Source organism: Geotrypetes seraphini, chromosome 2 (assembly GCF_902459505.1).
Source record: "Geotrypetes seraphini chromosome 2, aGeoSer1.1, whole genome shotgun sequence".
Lineage (NCBI taxonomy): Eukaryota > Metazoa > Chordata > Amphibia > Gymnophiona > Dermophiidae > Geotrypetes > Geotrypetes seraphini.
In genome coordinates, this window is record NC_047085.1 from 66675549 (window position 1) to 66697283 (window position 21735).

At 48.4% G+C, this 21735-nt stretch overlaps 1 protein-coding gene across 2 annotated transcripts in view; it reads left to right on the forward strand.

The window, feature by feature from the left end:
• The window catches only part of PABPC1 (poly(A) binding protein cytoplasmic 1), a 200111-nt gene that overhangs the window by 78982 nt on the left and 99394 nt on the right, over positions 1-21735 (forward strand). For both annotated transcript variants that reach the window (XM_033933124.1, XM_033933123.1), the window contains exon 6: positions 14821-14915. In XM_033933124.1, coding sequence (XP_033789015.1) covers positions 14821-14915 — 95 coding nt within the window. The remainder of the gene's footprint in view (positions 1-14820; positions 14916-21735) is intronic.

Here is a 21735-nt window from a genome sequence, read left to right on the forward strand (position 1 = left end):
CCGGACTCCCAAAGAGCAGGATTCGATAAGTTTATGTCCAACCTGTCTCAATTGCGGTTGTACCTATTCCACGCAGTGTACGACGCCTTTGAGCTGGTTTCGAGGGTGTCGGCCCTCGCGGTGGCCATGCGCCGCTTGGCCTGGCTTCGCACCCTCGACATGGACCCAAACCTGCAGGAACGCCTGGCAGACTTGCCCTGTGTGGGGTCCGAGTTATTCGACGAGTCATTGGATGCGGCGACCAAACGCTTGTCGGAACAGGAGCGCTCTCTAGCATCCCTGGTCCGCCCCAAACCTAGACCCCCGCCGCAGAAACCCTTTCGGCCTCCGCCGCGCCGATACCCTCAGAAGTCGACTCCGGCTTTCTCGAGACCGCCTCCGAGACGTCCGTCTCAGCGAGGCAGAGGGGGACAAACCCAAGCCCAGGCGCAGGGCCCTTCTAAGCCCGCGCCTTCCTTTTGACGGGCTGAGCGGACGGGGCGGGTTCCCCTCCGCACTTTCTCAGGAACCCCTTCCGATCGGGGGCCGTCTTCGGTCCTTCCGGGAGGCATGGACCGGGATTACCTCAGACGCTTGGGTGCTCCGGATCGTCTCCGAGGGCTACTCGCTCAACTTTGTGTCCTCGCCGCCGGACAGTCCCCCAAGTTTAGTCCCCTGCAACCGTTCGCAGCTACCGACCCTTATAACCGAAGCCAAAGCCCTCTTGAAGCTTCGGGCGGTCGAGCCAGTCCCCAAGGACCAGTGGGGTACGGGGTTTTACTCCCGCTACTTTTTGGTCCCAAAAAAGACCGGGGACCTGCGCCCCATACTGGACCTCAGGAAGCTCAACAAATTCCTGGCCCGGGAGAAGTTTCGAATGCTATCTCTCCCGGTTTTGTACCCCCTCTTGGGGGAAGGGGACTGGATGTGCTCCCTCGACCTGAAGGAAGCATACACCCATGTTCCGGTGCACCCCGCCTGTCGAAGATTCTTACGATTCCAGGTGGGGGACCTCCACCTCCAGTACAGGGTACTGCCCTTCGGCCTGGCCGCGTCCCCACGAGTATTCACGAAGTGCATGGTGGTGGTTGCAGCAGCCCTCAGGTCACGTGGACTCCATGTGTTCCCTTACCTGGACGATTGGCTCATCAAAGCCCCGACCAGGGAGGGGGTTATCTCAGCGACCCGACAGTCTATTGCCTTCCTGCAAACTCTCGGGTTCGAGATAAACTTTCCAAAGTCTCAGTTGAGACCGTCGCAGTCTCTTCAATTCATAGGTGCGGTGCTGGACACGGTGCGCCTACGCTCCTACCTGCCGACCCAGCGGTTGGAAGCCTTGGTACGGATGAGCCGCCAGGTCTCCCAACTATCGAGGGTGTCGGCCAAGCGCATGATGATGCTGCTGGGCCATATGGCCTCGACGGTACATGTCACGCCGTTTGCGAGGCTACACCTGAGGATCCCTCAGTGGACCCTCGAGTCCCAGTGGCGTCAGGAGTGCGACCCGGTGTCTCGCCTCATTTCGGTAACTCCGCCCTTGCGGAAATCGCTGCGTTGGTGGACAGACTCTTCAAATCTGTCCATGGGGCTATTGTTTCGCACTCCGCCTTTTCACAAGGTCCTGACCACGGACTCCTCGGAGTACGCGTGGGGAGCCCATCTCGACGGTCTTCGCACGCAGGGCCTGTGGTCGTCAGAAGACCGTCAGTGTCATATCAACGTGCTAGAGCTGCGAGCCATCTTCCTAGCACTTCGAGCCTTCGTTCACATATTGCAGGACCAGGTGGTCCTCGTCCGCACGGACAATCAGGTGGCAATGTATTATGTGAACAAGCAGGGAGGAACGGGGTCATGGCCCCTCTGCTCCGAAGCTCTTCGCCTCTGGGAGTGGGCGGCCTCCCGGAACATCTTCCTCCGGGCGGTCTACATCCAAGGAGAACGGAATTGCCTGGCGGACAAACTGAGTCGACTTCTGCAACCGCACGAGTGGACTCTACACTCAGCAGTTCTACGCGAGGTCTTCGCTCGCTGGGGAACGCCACAGGTGGATCTGTTTGCCTCTCCGGAGACACACAAACTACCACTATATTGTTCTCGGATGTACTCGCAGGACCGTCTGGAAGCGGATGCCTTCCTACTCGACTGGGAAGGGAGGTTCCTGTATGCATTCCCTCCGTTCCCTCTGATCATGCGAACGTTGGCACACCTAAAATCGTCCACGGCCACGATGATTCTCATAGCACCTCGGTGGCCGCGTCAGCACTGGTTCTCCCTGCTGCTCCAGCTCAGTGCCAGAGAGCCTCTTCCCCTGCCTGTCTCTCCTTCTCTGCTGTCTCAGAGTCAAGGATCCATGTTACATCCCAATCTGCAGTCATTGCACCTGACAGCCTGGTTTCTTGTTCCCTGACTCCTCCGGACCTGTCTCAATCGGTGAAGGAGGTGTTGGAAGCCTCCCGCAAGATCTCGACGAGGCTTTGCTATGCGCAGAAATGGACCAGGTTTTCCACCTGGTGCTCGTCTTTTCACCTGGATCCGGTATCAGTTCCGGTATCCTCGGTTTTAGAATATTTGTTTCACTTGTCGCGCTCCGGCTTGAAAACCACTTCGGTGCGGGTTCATCTCAGTGCGATTTCTGCTTTCCACCAACCTCTGGAGGGACGCCCTCTGTCACTCCATCCCTTGGTGACACGCTTCATGAAAGGGTTACTCAGGGTTTGTCCCCCTCTTAAGCCTCCGTCTGTCGTGTGGAATTTGAATGTGGTTCTGGCTCAACTGATGAAACCCCCGTTTGAGCCACTCAACAAGTCCCTCTTGAAATTTCTGACTTGGAAGGCGGTGTTTCTAATTGCCCTCACCTCCGCCAGGCGGATTGGGGAGTTGCAAGCCTTGGTTGCGGACCCTCCTTTCACTGTCTTTCATCACGACAAGGTGGTTCTCCGCACCCATCCTAAGTTTTTACCTAAAGTTGTTTCTGACTTCCACCTCAATCAGTCCATTGTCCTTCCTGTGTTCTTCCCGAAGCCCCACTCCCATCCTGGCGAGATGGCGCTTCACACGCTTGACTGTAAGAGGGCGTTGGCATTTTATCTTCAACGCACCAGGCCTCATCGGAAGGTTCCTCAATTGTTTTTGTCCTTCGATCCCAATCGATTAGGGCACCCAGTTTCCAAGCGCACTCTGTCTAACTGGTTGGCCGCTTGCATTTCCTTTTGCTACGCTCAGGCTGGCCTTCCTCCCCCGGGTCGAGTCACGGGGCACAGGGTCCGAGCGATGGCAGCTTCGATAGCTTTCCTCCGATCCACTCCGATGGAGGACATATGTAAGGCTGCCACTTGGTCTTCGGTTCATACATTCACCTCTCATTACTGTCTGGACACTTTATCCAGGAGTGACGGCCGGTTTGGCCAGTCAGTTTTGCAAAATCTGTTTTCCTAAATTGCCATCCTCCCACCTGCCCTTTTTTGGTTAGCTTGGAGGTCACCCACATGTGAGAATATCATGCCTGCTTGTCCTGGGATAAAGCACAGTTACTTACCGTAACAGGTGTTATCCAGGGACAGCAGGCATATATTCTCACAACCCGCCCGCCTCCCCGGGGATGGCTTCCTTGCTAGTTATGGAACTGAGGACCACGAGGTGGGATGCGCCCTCTAGTGGGCGAGAAGGCACGCACATGCGTGGTGCAGTGTGCAAACTTGAAACTTCAATCAAGTTTGCTTGAAAAGCTGTCCGCGCCGGGGCTCCGTAGATGACGTCACCCACATGTGAGAATATATGCCTGCTGTCCCTGGATAACACCTGTTACGGTAAGTAACTGTGCTGTTTGGTCATCTGGTGTGTATAATTCATCTTGTTTAGCATCATGATCAATGTTGGCTGCTGCCAAAGCTATCTGACCAGTGGCCAACTTATGGTATTCCAGTTTCAAGCCATAAAGTCTAAAATGTAGCAGATATTGTTCTGTTTTTAAAGAATAAGCGACAGAGAGGTTATGTCCCAGAATTTGTGAAATAGTTGTCTAAATAGCATGCAAGTTAGGGACAAGCCCACCACACATGATACATGTCACCAGTTTGTCCACAGTTATACCAGGATTAGTTATTACTGTATTTAAACATTTTAGGAACTATGCTGTGGAGTATACCATCTATAAAGAATCTTATAACCATTTGTTATGTCCCTTCCGGATTTCATACACTAGGTGTTCAATCCCAGCCCGCATTCCAGGAGTTGGAGAAATTCACAAACTTTTCTGAGCACATGCTCGAACCTCTTTGCCTGAGAGCTAGCAAACATATCCAGTTACAATTTCTGCAAGCAATCCTTGCAGAATTCTTTTGCAGTTGCTCTGCTTCTTTTTCTTTTTTCTTTTTTTTTTTGATTCTTTATTCCTTTTTAATCATTCAACAAGTGTACAAGAAAAATCATACATAGGCTCAAAAACAACACTTGATAAATCCATCAAGACAATAACAATTGTCTTGATGGATTTATCAAGTGTTGTTTTTGAGCCTATGTATGATTTTTCTTGTGTGTGTGTGTATATATATATATATATATATATAAACAAACCCATAACCCACCCTCCCTCCCAACACTATTCTTCTTAATTCATTTTACCCTCTCTTCAAGTGTACAAACCCTCCCCCCATCCTTCCTTAAATGATGTATCTTCAAAAGAAAAATGGTGTTTATTCATTACAAAACAATGTTAATGGCTCCCATATTTTAATAAAACTTTTATAATTTCCATTTTGTACCGCTATTGAACGTTCCATTTTATATAAATGACATAGCAAATTCCACCAAAAATTAAAGTTAAGTCTGCTATGATCTTTCCAATTGTTAGTAATATGTTGAATGGCAACTCCTGTCATAATCAATAAAAGTTTGTTATTGCTTTCCGATATCTGACTCTTTTTCCTCATAGATATGCCAAATATCACAGTATCATAAGTTAATGCTACAGGATTTTCTAATAAAGAATTTATTTGATCCCAGATCGAATTCCAAAAGGCCAAGATATAGGCTTCTTTTTCTTAATTTTCATTTAAAGTTTGTTTTCTCTGTGGCTTCAGTGCCTTGAGACCCCTTTCCAGTGGTCCTCTGTCGGAGGAGAGGACATAGTCCCGCTGTGCTGGACTGCTGCTTCACAGAGAAACTCTGTGGAGTCAGCCTGCTGTGTGCCACCATTTTTAGACTCATGGTCCCTTCCCCTGGGAGTCTACTTGCCGGTGACCTTGTTGCGGGTTTCAAGCGCAGGCTGTATGCATATGGAGTGAAACCCACCCGGATTTCAAGGTGCAAGCTACCTTTCTGTCCCCTGACCGCGTGGATGAGGATCCGTGGGGCAAAATTTGTATTTGGTGTCTGGCCAGCTGGCAGTCTGAAGACCTACCACTCTGGTAATTTGGAGAAGTTTCTGAGGCAGGTAAATCCTCTTCCTCCACTCAACTGCTGTTTAAAATTGCTGACAGGCATGGCACTGCTGAACTGCGAGTACCCTCCACTGGGGGTAGCTTCTGGATTATTTTAAGTCATTTTTCACATTTTCTGAGGGTAGGGTTCAGGTCCCCCACCTCCCCAGACCTCAAATCGCTATTTTTTAATTTCAGGTTTTGCTTATTTTTGCTGTTTTGGGCGCAAATTCACTGGTGGCTTCCATCTTGGATTTGAAACAATCTTTTTTTTCTAAGCTTTATTTCTGCCTCAGAACCCCTCGATCTGATTAAAAATCCTTTGGGATGGACTCTCCAAATCTGTTGAATGTGGACATTGATTGATTGACTCCCAGCCCCAAATCTGTTGAATGAGGACATTGATTGCGCCGGATTGGCGCCATATCAGAGATTGTGTACCACATGCCGTAGTGCACAGGGGGAGAGGGCGGGAGCTTCGGACTTCACCAATTCTAAGTACTCTTGGTCTGGGGAGCTGGCCTGGGTCCATGCCTTCTGAAGAAAATCTCACCCAGAGGCCATTCTGGAGTCTGGTGTAAAATACCTGTGTTCCAAGTCTAGAGACTTTTTTGGTGCAGTGCATGTACCTCAACAGAGCCCTGCCATGGTTGCAGGGTGGGCCTTTTCACCAGACTTTATTTGGCTCCTCTGAAAGGTGTATTCTTCAGACCCCCCACTTGTTTGACGCAGTCGGCAAGTTCATCGGGTCTTTTTTGGTCTCTTGCACCTATGGTGGAGCTTTCTGTTCGGGAGCCCTCTTGTCTGGCTTTGGCAGACCTTGATTATAGTAGTTGCCATGCAGATATTATGACTCTTCTGTATCCTTCCACTGCTTTTATTTTGGATCCGGCTGATCTTTTACTGGGAGTGGTCTCCTCGACTGTCCTGTGCATCCAAATTTGGGTGCTGACCCTTCATTGCAGATTTTTAACTGGCTTCTGTTTACCTCTTTACTGCTGATGATCTGAAAAAGCGCCGTTTGGATTCTCCACCTTTCACTTTGGTCATGGGCTGTTCTCTGACTTTTTTCCATTTAGTCCACAGCTCCTTGGTCTGGTTTCAGAACAATGAGATACCCTTGAAAACTCTTTCTGACCTTCTAATGCTATGTCTAAGCTTTATCACCTGGATCTTGATTTTCAGCAGGTTTGTGAGCAAACAAGCAGAACACCACCTCACCTTCGAGTGAAGACAAACAAAAAAGGCAAGGGAGGTGTCTTTTCAACCTGTAATAAACTCTTTATTATATGAGTAATGGTCCCAACAAGGATCCCTGTTTCAGTGTGTAAAAACACCTTCTTCAGGGGACACTGAAATAATAAAATACTGAGGTCTAGAATCGCATGAGCAGTCAAGCAGTAGCATTCATAACACAATGTCTTTGGATCTGTCTTTGTACTGGGGATGCTGCCTCAAGGGACCCTTAAGTGGATGTCCTTTAAGGGTCAGATTCTTGCTGGTATAGGTCTGGATGACATCTACACAGGTGTTGCCGAGCGCCACCCTAAGTCTCTCCCTGTAAACAAGTTTTGCCGGATGTGGGGAGGGGTCCACAGGTTTTTCCTTCCAGAGACATTCCCAAGGCTACGCCCGTTCTACAACAGTGCCAATTCCAGGCATCCTCAGGCCTCAGGTTTCTGTGCAGTGACTACACCTGAAAAGCTTCGATGACCCCAGGGTCGGGTGTGGCTTCCTTATCTCGGAGGCTGACTTTTCAGTTTTATCAGGAGTCTGCCTTCGGCTTTGTTTTTGGACTCCAGCAAGTTGACCGGAATAGAGTCCGGGGCCCATGATACTCTGCAGCGCCTCTTGGATATCAGGACACTGGAACCTGTTCCAGAACATGAATTGGGTTTAGGTGGATACTTCTTATACTCCAGAAAGGCTAGAAGATGGGTGACCCAATCTGGATCTAAAGTCGGTCACCTGCTTCTTGTGGATTCCTCTTTTCTGAATGGCAACGGAGCGTATGGTAATAGCTGCTCTCTTTTCAGGAGAGTTTCTAGTGTCCTTGGATCTTGGAGGCTTTCCTCCATTATCTACCCAGAGCATCGCCGGTTTCTGCGTTTTCCATGTTCTGAACAGCATTTCTAGTTTGTAGCTCTGCCCTTGGCCTCGCAACAGTGCCCTGCACTTTTGCCAAGGTGATAGTAGTTGTGGCGACTTTCTTCCAGCAGGGGGTCCAGATCCACTCTTCCTTGGACAACTGGTTGATCCAGGCTCCGTCTTGTCAGGAGTATGAAAGTACGGTGGAGATGGTAGTCTCTATGCTGCAAGTTCAGTAAGAGTCACTTGGTGGCGTCCTAGTCTCTGGAGTTTCTGGGCCTTCTCTTTGTCTCCAGACAGGGTTGTTTATTTCTTCTTGAGGCACTCAGACAGAACCTTTAATAACAGATCAGAATTCTCCTGGACCTTCCAGCTCCCTCGGCCTGGTTTTATCTGCAGGCTCTGGGGTCTCTGGCAGCCTCCTTGGAGGTGATCCCTGGATCAGAGCGCCCATGCACCCTTTACTGGAGTACCTCCTGTCTTGATGGTCTCTGCAGAGTTTTTCCCCTTCAGATGCCACTCCCCTGGACAATGCCAGCTAGCAGCGGCTTGAGCTGTTGAATTCAGGGGGGGAGGCTCTTTGTCAAGGGCTGGCTTCTTCAGATTTCTGAGTGGATGACTCTTATGATGGCCTGTTAGGTAGAGACTCACTGTGGGAACCACTCCATTCAGGTGCAGTGGTCTCCTGGTCTGAAATGCTGGTTGATCAATTGTCTGGAACTTCAGGCAATTCAGCTGATGCTGCTCGCTCTCCAGCCCCTTCTGAAAAGAACAGCAGTGCAAGTTTCTCAGATGATGCTACAGTGGTGGTATATATACATCACAAGGGGATACAAGTGCTCTCTCTCTTGGACCAGAAGGAGTGGAAGCACATCTTCTGTCTTTCTCGTTGGCCATGTGGCTAGTCGACTGTTCTTGCAGCCTTCCCCATCAGATCCTGGACCCAGGAGCATGGACCCTCTCACAGGAGGCGTTCCGTCTGATTGTACATCGCTGGAGTCAGCCCAGATGGACTTGTTGGCTTCAGCAGAGAACTTGAAGGCCCGCTGCTTTTACAGTCGACAAACAGCAAGGAAGCTAGGGCTAGATGCCTTGATTTGACCCTGGCTGGCTCACGAGCTACTGTATGATGTTCCCTCCATTACCTCTAGTTGGTCAGGTCCTCCGCTGGATAGCAGCGCATCCCAGCTTGGTGATTCTACTAGCTTTAGAGTGGCCTCGTTGCCCATGGTATGCGGATCTCATCCATCAGTGAGCTGAGAATCAGGCAGAAGGACTGGGGAAGCTTTGGGGATGATTTGCTTTGGGGATGGTTAAATAAAATGTTTAAACTTAAAAAGTTGTATCATTGAAAGTGAATCGAATCGAAATATTTTTCTCTGAATCGGGCAGTACTAGTTTACGCATTACCGAAGGCCTTTCATGGGGTGCTCGTTGCACACAACAGTTTAGTTCTGCATTGTTTCTCTATGTTTTTCTGAGTTGCCTTTGTGCCTGTTTATTGCTTGTTAATATTTTGCAGAGCAAACCAGTTCAAGAATTGTTTAAATTGCTGGGGATCCTCCCCATACCCCTTGTCATGGATTTGTCTAGGTATTTTGCTTGGCTTTGGGACTTAACTGGATATGTTTGCTAGCTCTCAGGGTAAGGGGATGGAGCATGTGCTCAGAAAAGTTTGTGGATTTCTCCAACTCCCGGGTTGGGATTGAACACCTAGCATATGGAATCCTACAGAGACTAACAGAAAGATTATCGAAGGTATAAACTTAATCTTCCATTCTAGATTACTAGATATGGAAACCTTTAATAAATGTTTGAAATCAGTCTCCCATTGCTTAAAGCAATCCTGAAATCAGCTTCTTCTTGAGCTGTGTACTGCAAAATTGGGCAGGTCTGAAGTAGAAGTGCTTTACAGAATTGTGTAATACACTGTGTAATACACAGTGCTTTACCCCACTCCTCCTAGACTGGCCGAACAAATTTCTCTATGCCTTTCCTCCAATACCCTTAATAGGGAAACTTCTAGACTTGACGAACAAATTTCTTTAAGCCTTTTTTCCAGTATCCTTAATAGGGAAACTTCTATTCAAGCACAAATGAGAACCAGCAGCTATGATTCTCATTGTCCCCAGGTGGCCAAGACAACCCTGGTTATCTCCTCAGTCAACTCATTATTGAGGATCCTATTTCTTTCCAGATTTTTCCAATTCTTATCAGTCAGAATAAGGGGTCCCTCCTCCACCCCAACCTACGTTGACTAGCACTCACAGCCTGGTTCCTCTCTCCACCCGCTTAGCTGCTCTAGTATCAGCTATCATAGACACTGCCAGGAAACCATCAACCATCCATACAGCATTGTTGCTATTTTAAGTGGACTTGTTTTTCCTCATGGTGTAACCAACACTCTTTACCTCCAGATATGTGTCCTCTTGTCAATATTGGACTACCTCTTGCATCTCTCCAACTCTGGACTAAAGACTACTTCATTCATTGTCATCAGTGCTTTTCACATTTTTCTCAGGGAAAAACCTTTAGCTTCACACTCTTTGGTTTCCAAGTTTATGTAAGGCCTGTTACACTCAAAACCCCACCAATCAAGCCTCCTACAGTTGCTTGGGACATTAATGTTGTCCTTTCTATTCTCATGAAGCCACCATTTGAACCACTGGTGCCTTCATCACTTAAATACCTAATATGGAAAGTGGTTTTCCTGATTAGCATCACTTAAGCTCATTGAGTCAGTGAACTTCAAGCATTAGTCTTAGATCCACCATATACCACATTCCATCATGACAGAGTTGTCCTGCATACTCATCCCAAATTCCTGCCAAAAGTAGTTTCAGAATTCCATCTCAACCAGTCTATAGTTTTGCCTGTCTTCTTATCCTGAGGAAGCTGCTCTCCACACAATGGACTGTAAGCGCACTTTAGCATAGTACCTCAATCATATGAAGCCTCATAGAACCTCTACTCAGCTATTCATTTCATTTGATCCTAACAGACTGGGCAATTCTGTTACCAAGAAAACAATCTCAACATGGTTGGCTGACTGCATCTCCTGCTATGCTTGGGTTGAGCTACCGTTGGAAAGTCATGTCACAGCACATACACTTAGAGTAATGGCAGCTTAAGTAGCTTTTCTCTGTTCCACTCCTATTGAGGACATTTGTAAAGCGGCCACCTGGTGCTCAATCCACACTTTTCACATCCCATTACTGTCTGGAGACTCATTCCAGATGGGATAGTTGGTTCAGCCAAGCAGTTCTTCTATATTTATTCTCTGTTTAATTGTCAACTTCCCTCCATCCCTTTTGAGGTAGCTATTGTCCCATCTGTGAGAATATCCTGCCTGCTTGTCCTGAGACAAAGCACAGCAATCCAGGTGTTATCCAGGGACAGCAGAAAGATATTCTCACAAACCTCCCACCTCCCCTAGTTGGCTTCTTAGTTTGTTTGTTGTTTTCTTAAATTGAACTGATGGTCCCATGAGCCGACGAGCAGGAAGACGCTCGCGTATGCTTGGTATGGGCAGTCTCAAGACTTCTAAAGAAGTTAAAGTGATGGTACACTTGTGCACTGTCCATACCGGGGCTGTGTTTGATGTCACACATCTGTGAAAATAACTACCTGCTGTCCATGGATAACAAGTAAGTAACTGTGCTTTCTGTGCCGATACTGCAGGATGGGGCAAGGTCCTTAGAGTGAAGCAAAACCCCAAACAATCTCACTTACTGCTTCACGTGACCTAACGGTCCTACAAATTTAAATTAAGATTTGCTGTCTGGTGTGACAGAAGAGCTGTAGACCTCTTTTCCTGTCCACACACATGCTATTTAAATAGCTTCTACATTTTGAGTCCTAACTGTGTTAGGAAATATCTTAGTGCAATTGGCATTTATTACTAGCATGTAGAAAGGAAAAAGCACAAACAACATCAAAGTAGGTGCCATAAGGCAGTAAGAGGGGCCAAAAGAGATTATGAGGAAAAAATAGCCAAGGAGGCAAAAAACTTCAAGCCGTTCTTTCGATATATTAAGGGGAAATGACACGTGAAGGAAGCAGTGGGGGCCGTTGGATGACCATGGAATAAAGGGAGTGCTAAAGGAGGATAAAGCCATTGCCGACAAACTGAACACACTTTTTGCATCTATATTTACTGAAGAGGATATACATAACATACCGGAAGCCTACAGGCTATACGCAGGAAACGAAGATGGGAAACTGACAGAGTTGGCAGTCGGTCTAGAAGAGGTATGCAGGCAGATTGATAGGCTTAAAAATGATAAATCCCCGGGACCGGATGACATCCATCCGAGATTAATCAAGAAACTGAAAGGGGCTATAGCTGAACTGCTTCAACTAACAGCCAATCTGTTGAACAAATAGGAAAGATTCCGAAAGACTGGGAAGTGGTGAATGTTATGCCGATCTTCAAGAAAGGTTCGAGGGGAGATCTGGTAAACTACAGGCCGGTGAGTCTGACCTCGGTACCAGGAAAGATGGTAGAGGCGCTGATAAAGGACCGCATCATTGATCACCTTGATGGACACAATCTGATGAGGACCAGTCAGCATGGCTTCAGCAAAGGAAGATTTTGCTTGACAAACTTGCTGCACTTCTTCGAGGGAGTAAACAGGCAGATAGACAAGGATGACCAAGTTGACATTGTATATCTGGATTTTCAGAAGGCGTTTGATAAGGTTCCGCATGAACAACTACTTTGAAAAATTGCGAGCCATGGAATCGAGGGTGAAATACTCAGCATGGATTAAAAACTGGTTGGTGGTTAGGAAACGGAGAGTGGGGGTAAATGGACAATACTCAGACTGGAAAAGTGTCACAAGTGGAGTGCCGCAGGGTTCGGTGCTTGGACTTGTGCTCTTCGACATATTTATAAACGACCTGGAAATTGGTACGACGAGTGAGGTGATTAAATTTGTAGACAATACGAAGTTACTCAGAATAGTGAATAAGCAGGAGGATTGCAAAGACTTGCAATGTGATATAAACATGCTCGAGAAATGGGCTGTGACATGGCAAATGAGGTTTTACGTGGGTAAGTGTAAGGTGATGCATGTCGGTAACAAAAATCTTATACACGAATACAGGATGTCCAGTGCAGTACTTGGAGAGACCCCCAGGAAAGAGACTTGGGAACACTGGTTGACAAGTCAAAAGGAGCCGTCTGTGCAGTGCGCGGCAGCGGCGGTGAAAAGGGCAAACAGAATGCTAGGAATGATTAAGAAGGGGATCACAAACAGATCGGAGAAGGTTATCATGCCACTGTACCGGGCCATGCTACACCCTCACCTGGAATATTGCATCCAGCACTGGTTGCCGTACATGAAGAAGGACGCAGTACTACTTGAAAGGGTCCAGAGAAGAGCGACTAAAATGGTTAAGGGGCTGGAGGAGTTGCCGTACAGTGAGAGATTAGAGAAACTGGGCCTCTTCTCCCTTGAAAAGAGGAGACTGAGAGGGGACATGATTGAAGCATTCAAGATAATGAAGGGAATAGAGTTAGTAGATAAAGACAGATTGTTCACCCTCTCCAAGGTAGAGAGAACGAGAGGGCACTTTCTAAAGGGGATAGATTCCATACAAACGTAAGGAAGTTCTTCACCCAGAGAGTGGTAGAAAACTGGAACGCTCTTCCTGAGGCTATTATAGGGGAAAATACCCTTCAGGGATTCAAGACAGACAAGTTCCTGCTGAACCAGAATGTACACAGGTAAGGCTAGTCTCTATTAAGGCACTGGTCTTTGACCTAAGGGCCACCGCGTGAGCGGACTGCTGGGCACGATGGACCACTGGTCTGACCCAGCAGTGGCAGTTCTTATGTTTAGTTTGATTTCACATTGGGCTTGATTTTACAAGTCGCCTGCAGTGTCATGGGGCCTCTACTTGGTATTAACCAAGGTGATGAAAGCTCCTTTTTTCTGCATGCCAACTGTGAAGTATCTGACCTGGAAGTTCTTATTTTTGGAAATGGTAACTTCAGTGGACAGAGTTGTGAACACCAGGCTCTAGTAACCGACCCTAAGCTATATTCTTTTAACAGGGTGGTTCTGCATACCTATCCCGTGTTTGTTTTTTTTCCCTAGGGTAGTGTTGGATTATCATCTTAACTAGTTTTATTATCATCCTGCCAACATTATTTTCCAGCTCACAAAAATGAAAGCACATTGCATATTTTGGACTGCAAGAGAACCTTAGCCAGTTGGCCACCTACTTGGAAGTGGACAGAAGTCCTTAACGTGTATCCAATTCTTCTTTTGACCCAAATAGGTTATGGTCTGCTGTCAAAAAAATTCATACTCCTTATTTGGCTAGCAGACTGCATTTCCTTAGCTTATGCCCAGGCAAGTATCTCGCTTGAGGATCATGTCACAGCTCATAATGGCAGATCTATGGCTGTCTCTGTAACCAACCTGAGATCAACTTCTGTGGAGGAAAGGATGTCCTTACAATCACTACTGTTTAGAAAAGGATTACCAATTCAACAGATTTGGCCAGTCAATCCTGCATAATCTCTTTGGGGCCTAAAATCCGTTCCCTGAGGCCCATTTTTTTTCTGTTCCAGGCTAAGTTGAAAAAACAAAATGACTACACAGAATGCATCTGTCAGACAGCAAAGATGATTTTTCTTGCAGAAGATTGTTCATGCTTCTTGACATCAGTGAGAGAGTACTAACCTTAGGTGTGAGGAAGGAATCACCCCTACATGCTATATATAGAGAGCACCTTCTGCAAGTAACTTGGTTTTCCTTTCTTCCATTTCTTATCCTGAGTCTCTCTAGTCCAGTGATTTCCAAACTTTACTATGTAAAAATTTCCAAACTTTACTATGTAAAAATTTTGAACTAACAAAGAACACTCAGTATACAGATTCTACAATTTAATTTCCTGAAGAGAGTTTGTTAAATCCTAGGGTTCTGTGGAACCCAGATTGGAAATGGCTGCTCTAGTCCCAGGCTCTTGCTATTTTTGATCCCTTTTTCTTTCCCTCCTTCTTCCACCATTAAGATTCCATTCCCATGCTAGTCTCCTCCCTGCACTAATCAATAAGGGTTAATTTTTCCCTTCTTAAAAACAAAATTACCAACAAACCAGGTTGAAACTTTTTTTTTTTTTTTTTACAATTAAAATAACACTCTATAATGCAAACGTGCTGCAGGAAACGTAGCTGGATATACTTATTAACATTTTCAACATCACAGAGCTTTTCCTAACTTTTTGGCGTTACAACTATAATTATATGCAGCTTCCACAGTAGTATTTGGTTTACCAATAAGGAAAACAAAAACTGAACTTCAGCTTTTACATTTTTTTTCAGGACCTGCCTTAAGTGTGAAAGTTATGACTGATGAAAGCGGAAAATCTAAAGGCTTTGGCTTTGTCAGCTTTGAAAGACATGAAGATGCACAAAAAGTAGGTAATTGTGAGAGAGTTTACATTTCAGGAAGAATATTTAGTACAAGAATACTGAGAATTGCCTGCAACCAGGGCTGGCCCAAACACCTAGGAGTCTGCCTAGGGAGTGGTACCAACATGGAAGGCATTACCATTGGTGTGGGTCCTTGAGCCTCCTTGCATTCTCAATGTCTGCTAGTTTCCACTTCTGAGCTTCCTGTTTCAGACAAGGCAGAACCTGGCAGGCTTTGAGCATGTGCAGATGCTGAAGGCCCTAAGCTGACTGTGGTGTCTTCCATAGGCACACTGAGTTCTGCATTGGTGCTGTCCCTTAATGGACATAGAAGGGAAGCAAAGCTACGAAGCTGCTGAACCTGAGGAGAGAGGAGATGCAGGCATCATGAATGAAAAAGGGAGAAGTAGGAAGAGGAGAGATTCTGGATGTCATGGGGAGAGTATAGGGGTCATTCCATGTCAAGTAATCAAATATTGAAAATAATCCCCACTCGACATCCTCCAAATTAAATAACATTTTGTGTGGACATTCCCTATAGCCTCAAATGAAACCATGTAAAATTTTTCAGCTAGATCTCTTTTCAAATGTAAAGGTGATCGGATGTAGGTCACTCTTGAGTACTGTGCTCTTTATAACACAAAATGGCAACTTTGTCCAGCCACTACAGCCCAACAAAACATCCAAGAGAATTGAAATTTTGTGGATTAATACAACCCGTGGCACTAACTTCATGTGCAAAGTTTTTAATGTAACATTAGTTTATCATCTCTTTTATGAGCCAGCAAAGTAGGCAAAAAATGTTAAAAACTTTAATGCCTACTTTTGACTCTATTGCTCTTGATCTATATTTCAATTCAAGTCATAACTGTACCAGCAGTTATGACAAATGACATGCACATAGGATTTGCATTAAGAAGCTTTGCAATCAATTGGAAGCAAAGATATAACTACACAAAGAAAATATTAGTGCTTTATACAAATTTTGGCTGTTTTATGAGTGAAAATATCAATTGTAAATTGTCCAGTTTTCTTTCTTTTTTATATCCTTGAAAGAGCGACTTTTTTGCTACAAAAGCCATTCTGTTTCATATTATTTGACCCAGCCTCACTTAGGCCAGAATATAGCTCTCACACATGCATTATTCACACGAATATGTATGCGGTGGTAAAAAAGGACATCTTTGGCATCCTATTGTGTAATATGCAAATGAGTTAACGGTGCAGCTAAACTTGTTGGGCTTGCCATGCTAACTCAGGTTACAACATCCACTGCTTTTACATAACTCTTATAAATATGGCCCATCAAAATGGACATTTAGTTGGTGATTCATTGCAAGTTCAATAAAGGCTTCTAGCTATACATTTCCAATTTTTTTTTTAGTTCCAATCTTTTTTATTGAACATTAACATAAGAAAGAGAAACATTCTGTAACAGCAACAGTTCACAAAAGTTTGTGGTGCAATGTAGAGCTCATACAGCATAAAAATAAATAAATAAAAATTAATTTGTAACTTGGATACAAGCATTATCGGAATCCGTGCTCCAGAATATTAATAAATAATTCTCTCTCAAATCCGATTATCTTAAAAAGGGGAACAAGACAGGGTTGTCCTCTTTCGCCTCTTTTATTTAATTTATCGTTAGAACCCTTTTTATCCTCCATTAGACAATCTGAAGACATACAGGGAATTCCTACATCGCTTAGAGATTTTAAGATAGCGGCATATGCTGATGATATTATGTTTTTTCTTAAAAATCCTCGGCTATCTCTATCTGCCCTCATCCACACAACCAATTTATACTCTTCATTTTCTGGTTACAAAGTTAATTGGGGAAAGTTCGTTATTTTTCCTCTTAATGAACATGCCTCACAATCTGATATACAAGATTTTCAATTCTCGTGGTCTATCATGCCAATAAAATATCTCGATACTTTTGTACACAAAGATCCTGAGGTAATTATGGAATATAACATCATCAAATTAAAAGATTTAATTAATCGTACTATTACTAATTGGTCACCACTATATATTACATGGTGGGGTCGTATTTCTGCTATAAATATGACTTTATCACCTCAAATATTATTTAAACTCATCATTCTTCCTGGCTTATGTAAACCACAGCTATATAAATGGATAGATAAACAATTGAATTCTTTTTTATCCCAGGACAAGCAGGCATGATATTCTCACATGTGGGTGACGTCATCTACGGAGCCCCGGCGCGGACAGCTTTTCAAGCAAACTTGATAGAAGTTTCAAGTTGCACACTGCACCACGCATGTGCGTGCCTTCTCGCCCACTAGAGGGCGCATCCCACCTCGTGGTCCTCAGTTCAAATTTTTCCGCGGAGCAAGAAAGCCCTGTGGATCTGAGCTCCAGTGTTTTTGCCTTCTAGCTGCCGCGTTTAGTTTGTTTTTCCATCGAATTAGTTCGCGGTACTGCTTTTTTTTCTTTCGGTTCTTTTCAAAAAAAAAAAAAAAAAAGTATTTCGTTTTCGTCTGGCTCCGGGGACGTCGGTACGTTCCCGGCCTTCTTCTTTTTCTCGTGGATGTCCCGTCCTGTTACGGGATTCAAAAAGTGCAGCCGGTGCGAGAGGTTGCTCTCCATCACTGACCCTCACCGGTGGTGCATTGTCTGTCTGGGGCCCGAACATCCGACAGAGTCGTGTGATCGCTGCTCTACCTTCCAAAACAGGGCCCTACGTCGCCGCAAGGCCAGAATGGCGGATTTGTTCGCCGTCGACGCGCCGCCCAAGGCCTCGACGTCGGCCCCGGCTTCGGCCCCGGCCTTGACCTCGGCCTCGGCGTCCTCAGGGGCCTCGGCCTCGCCCCGACCCTCATCCTCGAAGGCGTCGTCAGTGAAGCAAGCTTCGGGTAAGTCCTCTGTTCCATCCCCTTCAGCAAAGAAGCCATCCTCGAGTCAGGCCAAAGCGGGTGGGTCGACCCCGGCCCCGCATCGGACCTCGACTCCGCACACCCCGAGGGAATACTCGAGACCGAGGTCGCCCTCCAGGGAGTGTGCCCCGGACTCGGAACTCCCCACCTTCGTGGGGATTCCGGCCTTCCAGGATCTCCTCCGAGCTCTGATCTCATCGGAGCTATCGGGAGCCCTGGAAGTGTTGCAGCGTGCTGCGGTCCCGGCGGCCTCGACCTCGGCCGGAGCGCCTTCGGTCTCGGAGGCCCCGGCCTCGGCCCCCTCGACCGCGGGAGCCCCGGCCTCGGCGACCTCGGTCTCGGGTACAGTGACCCCGTTCACCTCGGTCTCGGCCCCGCCCCGGACCTCGACCTCGGGGGAACCCCCTGAGCGGAGTGTAAGGCCCAAAGAAAAGTTGCGCAGAGTGCGCCGTCTTTCCTCCTCTTCCTCCGGGTCTTCCAGACACGCCTCGCCCTCGACGCGACCTCGGACAGGGCGTCGATCGAGGAAGTCTAAGCGACCTCGAGGCTCGCCTCGGCGCGACCGTTCCTCGTCGTTCGGGGGCGAGGCGCTGCAGGTGTCGGAGTTGCGCCTCGACAATCCGAGGCTCCTCCGCTCACCTCGTGGGAAGTCTTCCCGGGCCGCCTCGCCGAGGAAACGGGAAAGTGTCCCACGAACCCCGGGGTCCTCACCCAAGGGTTCTGCGAGGAGGACAACTTCCCCTTCCCCCTCGAGGGCCCTCGAAAGGGGATCCTGGGATTCGGGATCGGTTAGGGATCCTCATTATTCCCATGAGGCCTCCCCCCTCTCCTCGGTGGGGCGGTCGAGAACCCCCTCTCCCCAGGCTAGGCCGTCCTCATTTTCATCCTTCGTTCAGGACATGGCCCAAGCCCTGGGGATTGACCAGATGGTATGTTCTCGGTATTCCAAAGAATTTTTGGAGGAACAGGACCTCCCCACTCCTCCTAGAGAGGTGCCTAGACTCCCTCTCAACAGCGTCCTTCTGCAGACCTGGCTGAAGAACTTGTCAAACCCTCTTACAGTCACGTCTGTACCTTCAAAAATGGAATCGAAGTATAGAACGATTCCTCCTAAAGGGTTCGATAAGGCGCAGCTCTCACACCAGTCCCTTCTGGTGGAGTCAGCTCTTAAAAAATCACAGCCCTCACGGGTTTCTGCGACGGTTCCACCAGGCAGGGAAGGGCGGACCCTGGACAAGTTTGGCCGTCGCCTCTATTCAAATTCCCTGATGGCCACCAGGGTTCTAAACTACGCCTTCACCTTTTCCTCCTATTTGCGGGGTATGGTGAAGGACCTTCCTCAATATCGAAACTCGTTACCGGACTCCCAAAGAGCAGGATTCGACAAGTTTATGTCCAACCTGTCTCAATTGCGGTTGTACCTATTCCATGCAGTGTACGACGCCTTTGAGCTGGTTTCGAGGGTGTCGGCCCTCGCGGTGGCCATGCGCCGCTTGGCCTGGCTTCGCACCCTCGACATGGACCCAAACCTGCAGGAACGCCTGGCAGACTTGCCTTGTGTGGGGTCCGAGTTATTCGACGAGTCATTGGATGCGGCGACCAAACGCTTGTCGGAACAGGAGCGCTCTCTAGCATCCCTGGTCCGCCCCAAACCTAGGCCCCCGCCTCAGAAACCCTTTCGGCCTCCGCCGCGCCGATACCCTCAGAAGTCGACCCCGGCTTTCTCGAGACCGCCTCCGAGACGTCCGTCTCAGCGAGGCAGAGGGGGACAAACCCAAGCCCCGGCGCAGGGCCCTTCTAAGCCAGCGCCTTCCTTTTGACGGGCTGAGCGGACGGGGCGGGTTCCCCTCCGCACTTTCACAGGAACCCCTTCCTATCGGGGGCCGTCTCCGGTCCTTCCGGGAGGCATGGACCGGGATTACCTCAGACGCTTGGGTGCTCCGGATCGTCTCCGAGGGCTACTCGCTCAACTTTGTGTCCTCGCCGCCGGACAGTCCCCCGAGTTTAGTCCCCTGCAACCGTTCGCAGCTACCGACCCTTATAACCGAAGCCAAAGCCCTCTTGAAGCTTCGGGCGGTCGAGCCGGTCCCCAAGGACCAGTGGGGTACGGGGTTTTACTCCCGCTACTTTTTGGTCCCAAAAAAGACCGGGGACCTGCGCCCCATACTGGACCTCAGGAAGCTCAACAAATTCCTGGCCCGGGAGAAGTTTCGAATGCTATCTCTCCCGGTTCTGTATCCCCTCTTGGAGGAAGGGGACTGGATGTGCTCCCTCGACCTGAAGGAAGCATACACCCATGTGCCGGTGCACCCCACCTGTCGAAGATTCTTACGATTCCAGGTGGGGGACCTCCACCTCCAGTACAGGGTACTGCCCTTCGGCCTGGCCGCGTCCCCACGAGTATTCACGAAGTGCATGGTGGTGGTTGCAGCAGCCCTCAGATCACGGGGACTCCACGTGTTCCCTTACCTGGACGATTGGCTCATCAAAGCCCCGACCAGGGAGGGGGTTATCTCAGCGACCCGACAGTCTATTACCTTCCTGCAAACTCTCGGGTTCGAGATAAACTTTCCAAAGTCTCAGTTGAGGCCGTCACAGTCTCTTCAATTCATAGGTGCGGTGCTGGACACGGTGCGCCTACGCTCCTACCTGCCGACCCAGCGGTTGGAAGCCTTGGTACGGATGAGTCGCCAGGTCTCTCAACTGTCGAAGGTGTCGGCCAAGCACATGATGATGCTGCTGGGCCATATGGCCTCAACGGTACATGTCACGCCGTTTGCGAGGCTACACCTGAGGATCCCCCAGTGGACCCTCGCATCCCAGTGGCGTCAGGAGTGCGACCCGGTGTCTCGCCTCATTTCGGTGACTCCGCTTTTGCGGAAATCGCTACGTTGGTGGACAGACTCTTCAAATCTGTCCAGGGGGCTATTGTTCCGCACTCCGCCTTTTCACAAGGTCCTGACCACGGACTCCTCGGAGTACGCGTGGGGAGCCCATCTCGACGGTCTTCGCACGCAGGGCCTGTGGTCGGCAGAAGACCGTCGGTGTCATATCAACGTGCTAGAGCTGCGGGCCATCTTCCTAGCACTTCGAGCCTTCGTTCACATATTGCAGGACCAGGTGGTCCTCGTCCGCACGGACAATCAGGTGGCAATGTATTATGTGAACAAGCAGGGAGGAACGGGGTCATGGCCCCTCTGCTCCGAGGCTCTTCGCCTCTGGGAGTGGGCGGCCTCCCGGAACATCTTCCTCCGAGCGGTCTACATCCAAGGAGAACGGAATTGCCTGGCGGACAAACTGAGTCGACTACTGCAACCGCACGAGTGGACTCTACACTCAGCAGTTCTACGCGAGGTTTTCACTCGCTGGGGAACGCCACAGGTGGATCTGTTTGCCTCTCCGGAGACACACAAACTACCACTATATTGTTCTCGGATGTACTCGCAGGACCGTCTGGAAGCGGATGCCTTCCTACTCGACTGGGAAGGGAGGTTCCTGTATGCATTCCCTCCGTTCCCTCTGATCATGCGAACGTTGGTACACCTAAAATCGTCCACGGCCACGATGATTCTCATAGCACCTCGGTGGCCGCGCCAGCACTGGTTCTCCCTGCTGCTCCAGCTCAGCGCCAGGGAGCCTCTTCCCCTGCCTGTCTCTCCTTCTCTGCTATCTCAGAGTCAAGGATCCATGTTACATCCCAACCTGCAGTCATTGCACCTGACAGCTTGGTTTCTTGTTCCCTGACTCCTCCGGACCTGTCTCAATCGGTGAAGGAGGTGTTGGAAGCCTCCCGCAAGATCTCGACGAGGCTTTGCTATGCGCAGAAATGGACCAGGTTTTCCACCTGGTGTTCGTCTTTTCACCTGGACCCGGTATCAGTTCCGGTATCCTCGGTCTTAGAATATTTATTTCATTTGTCGCG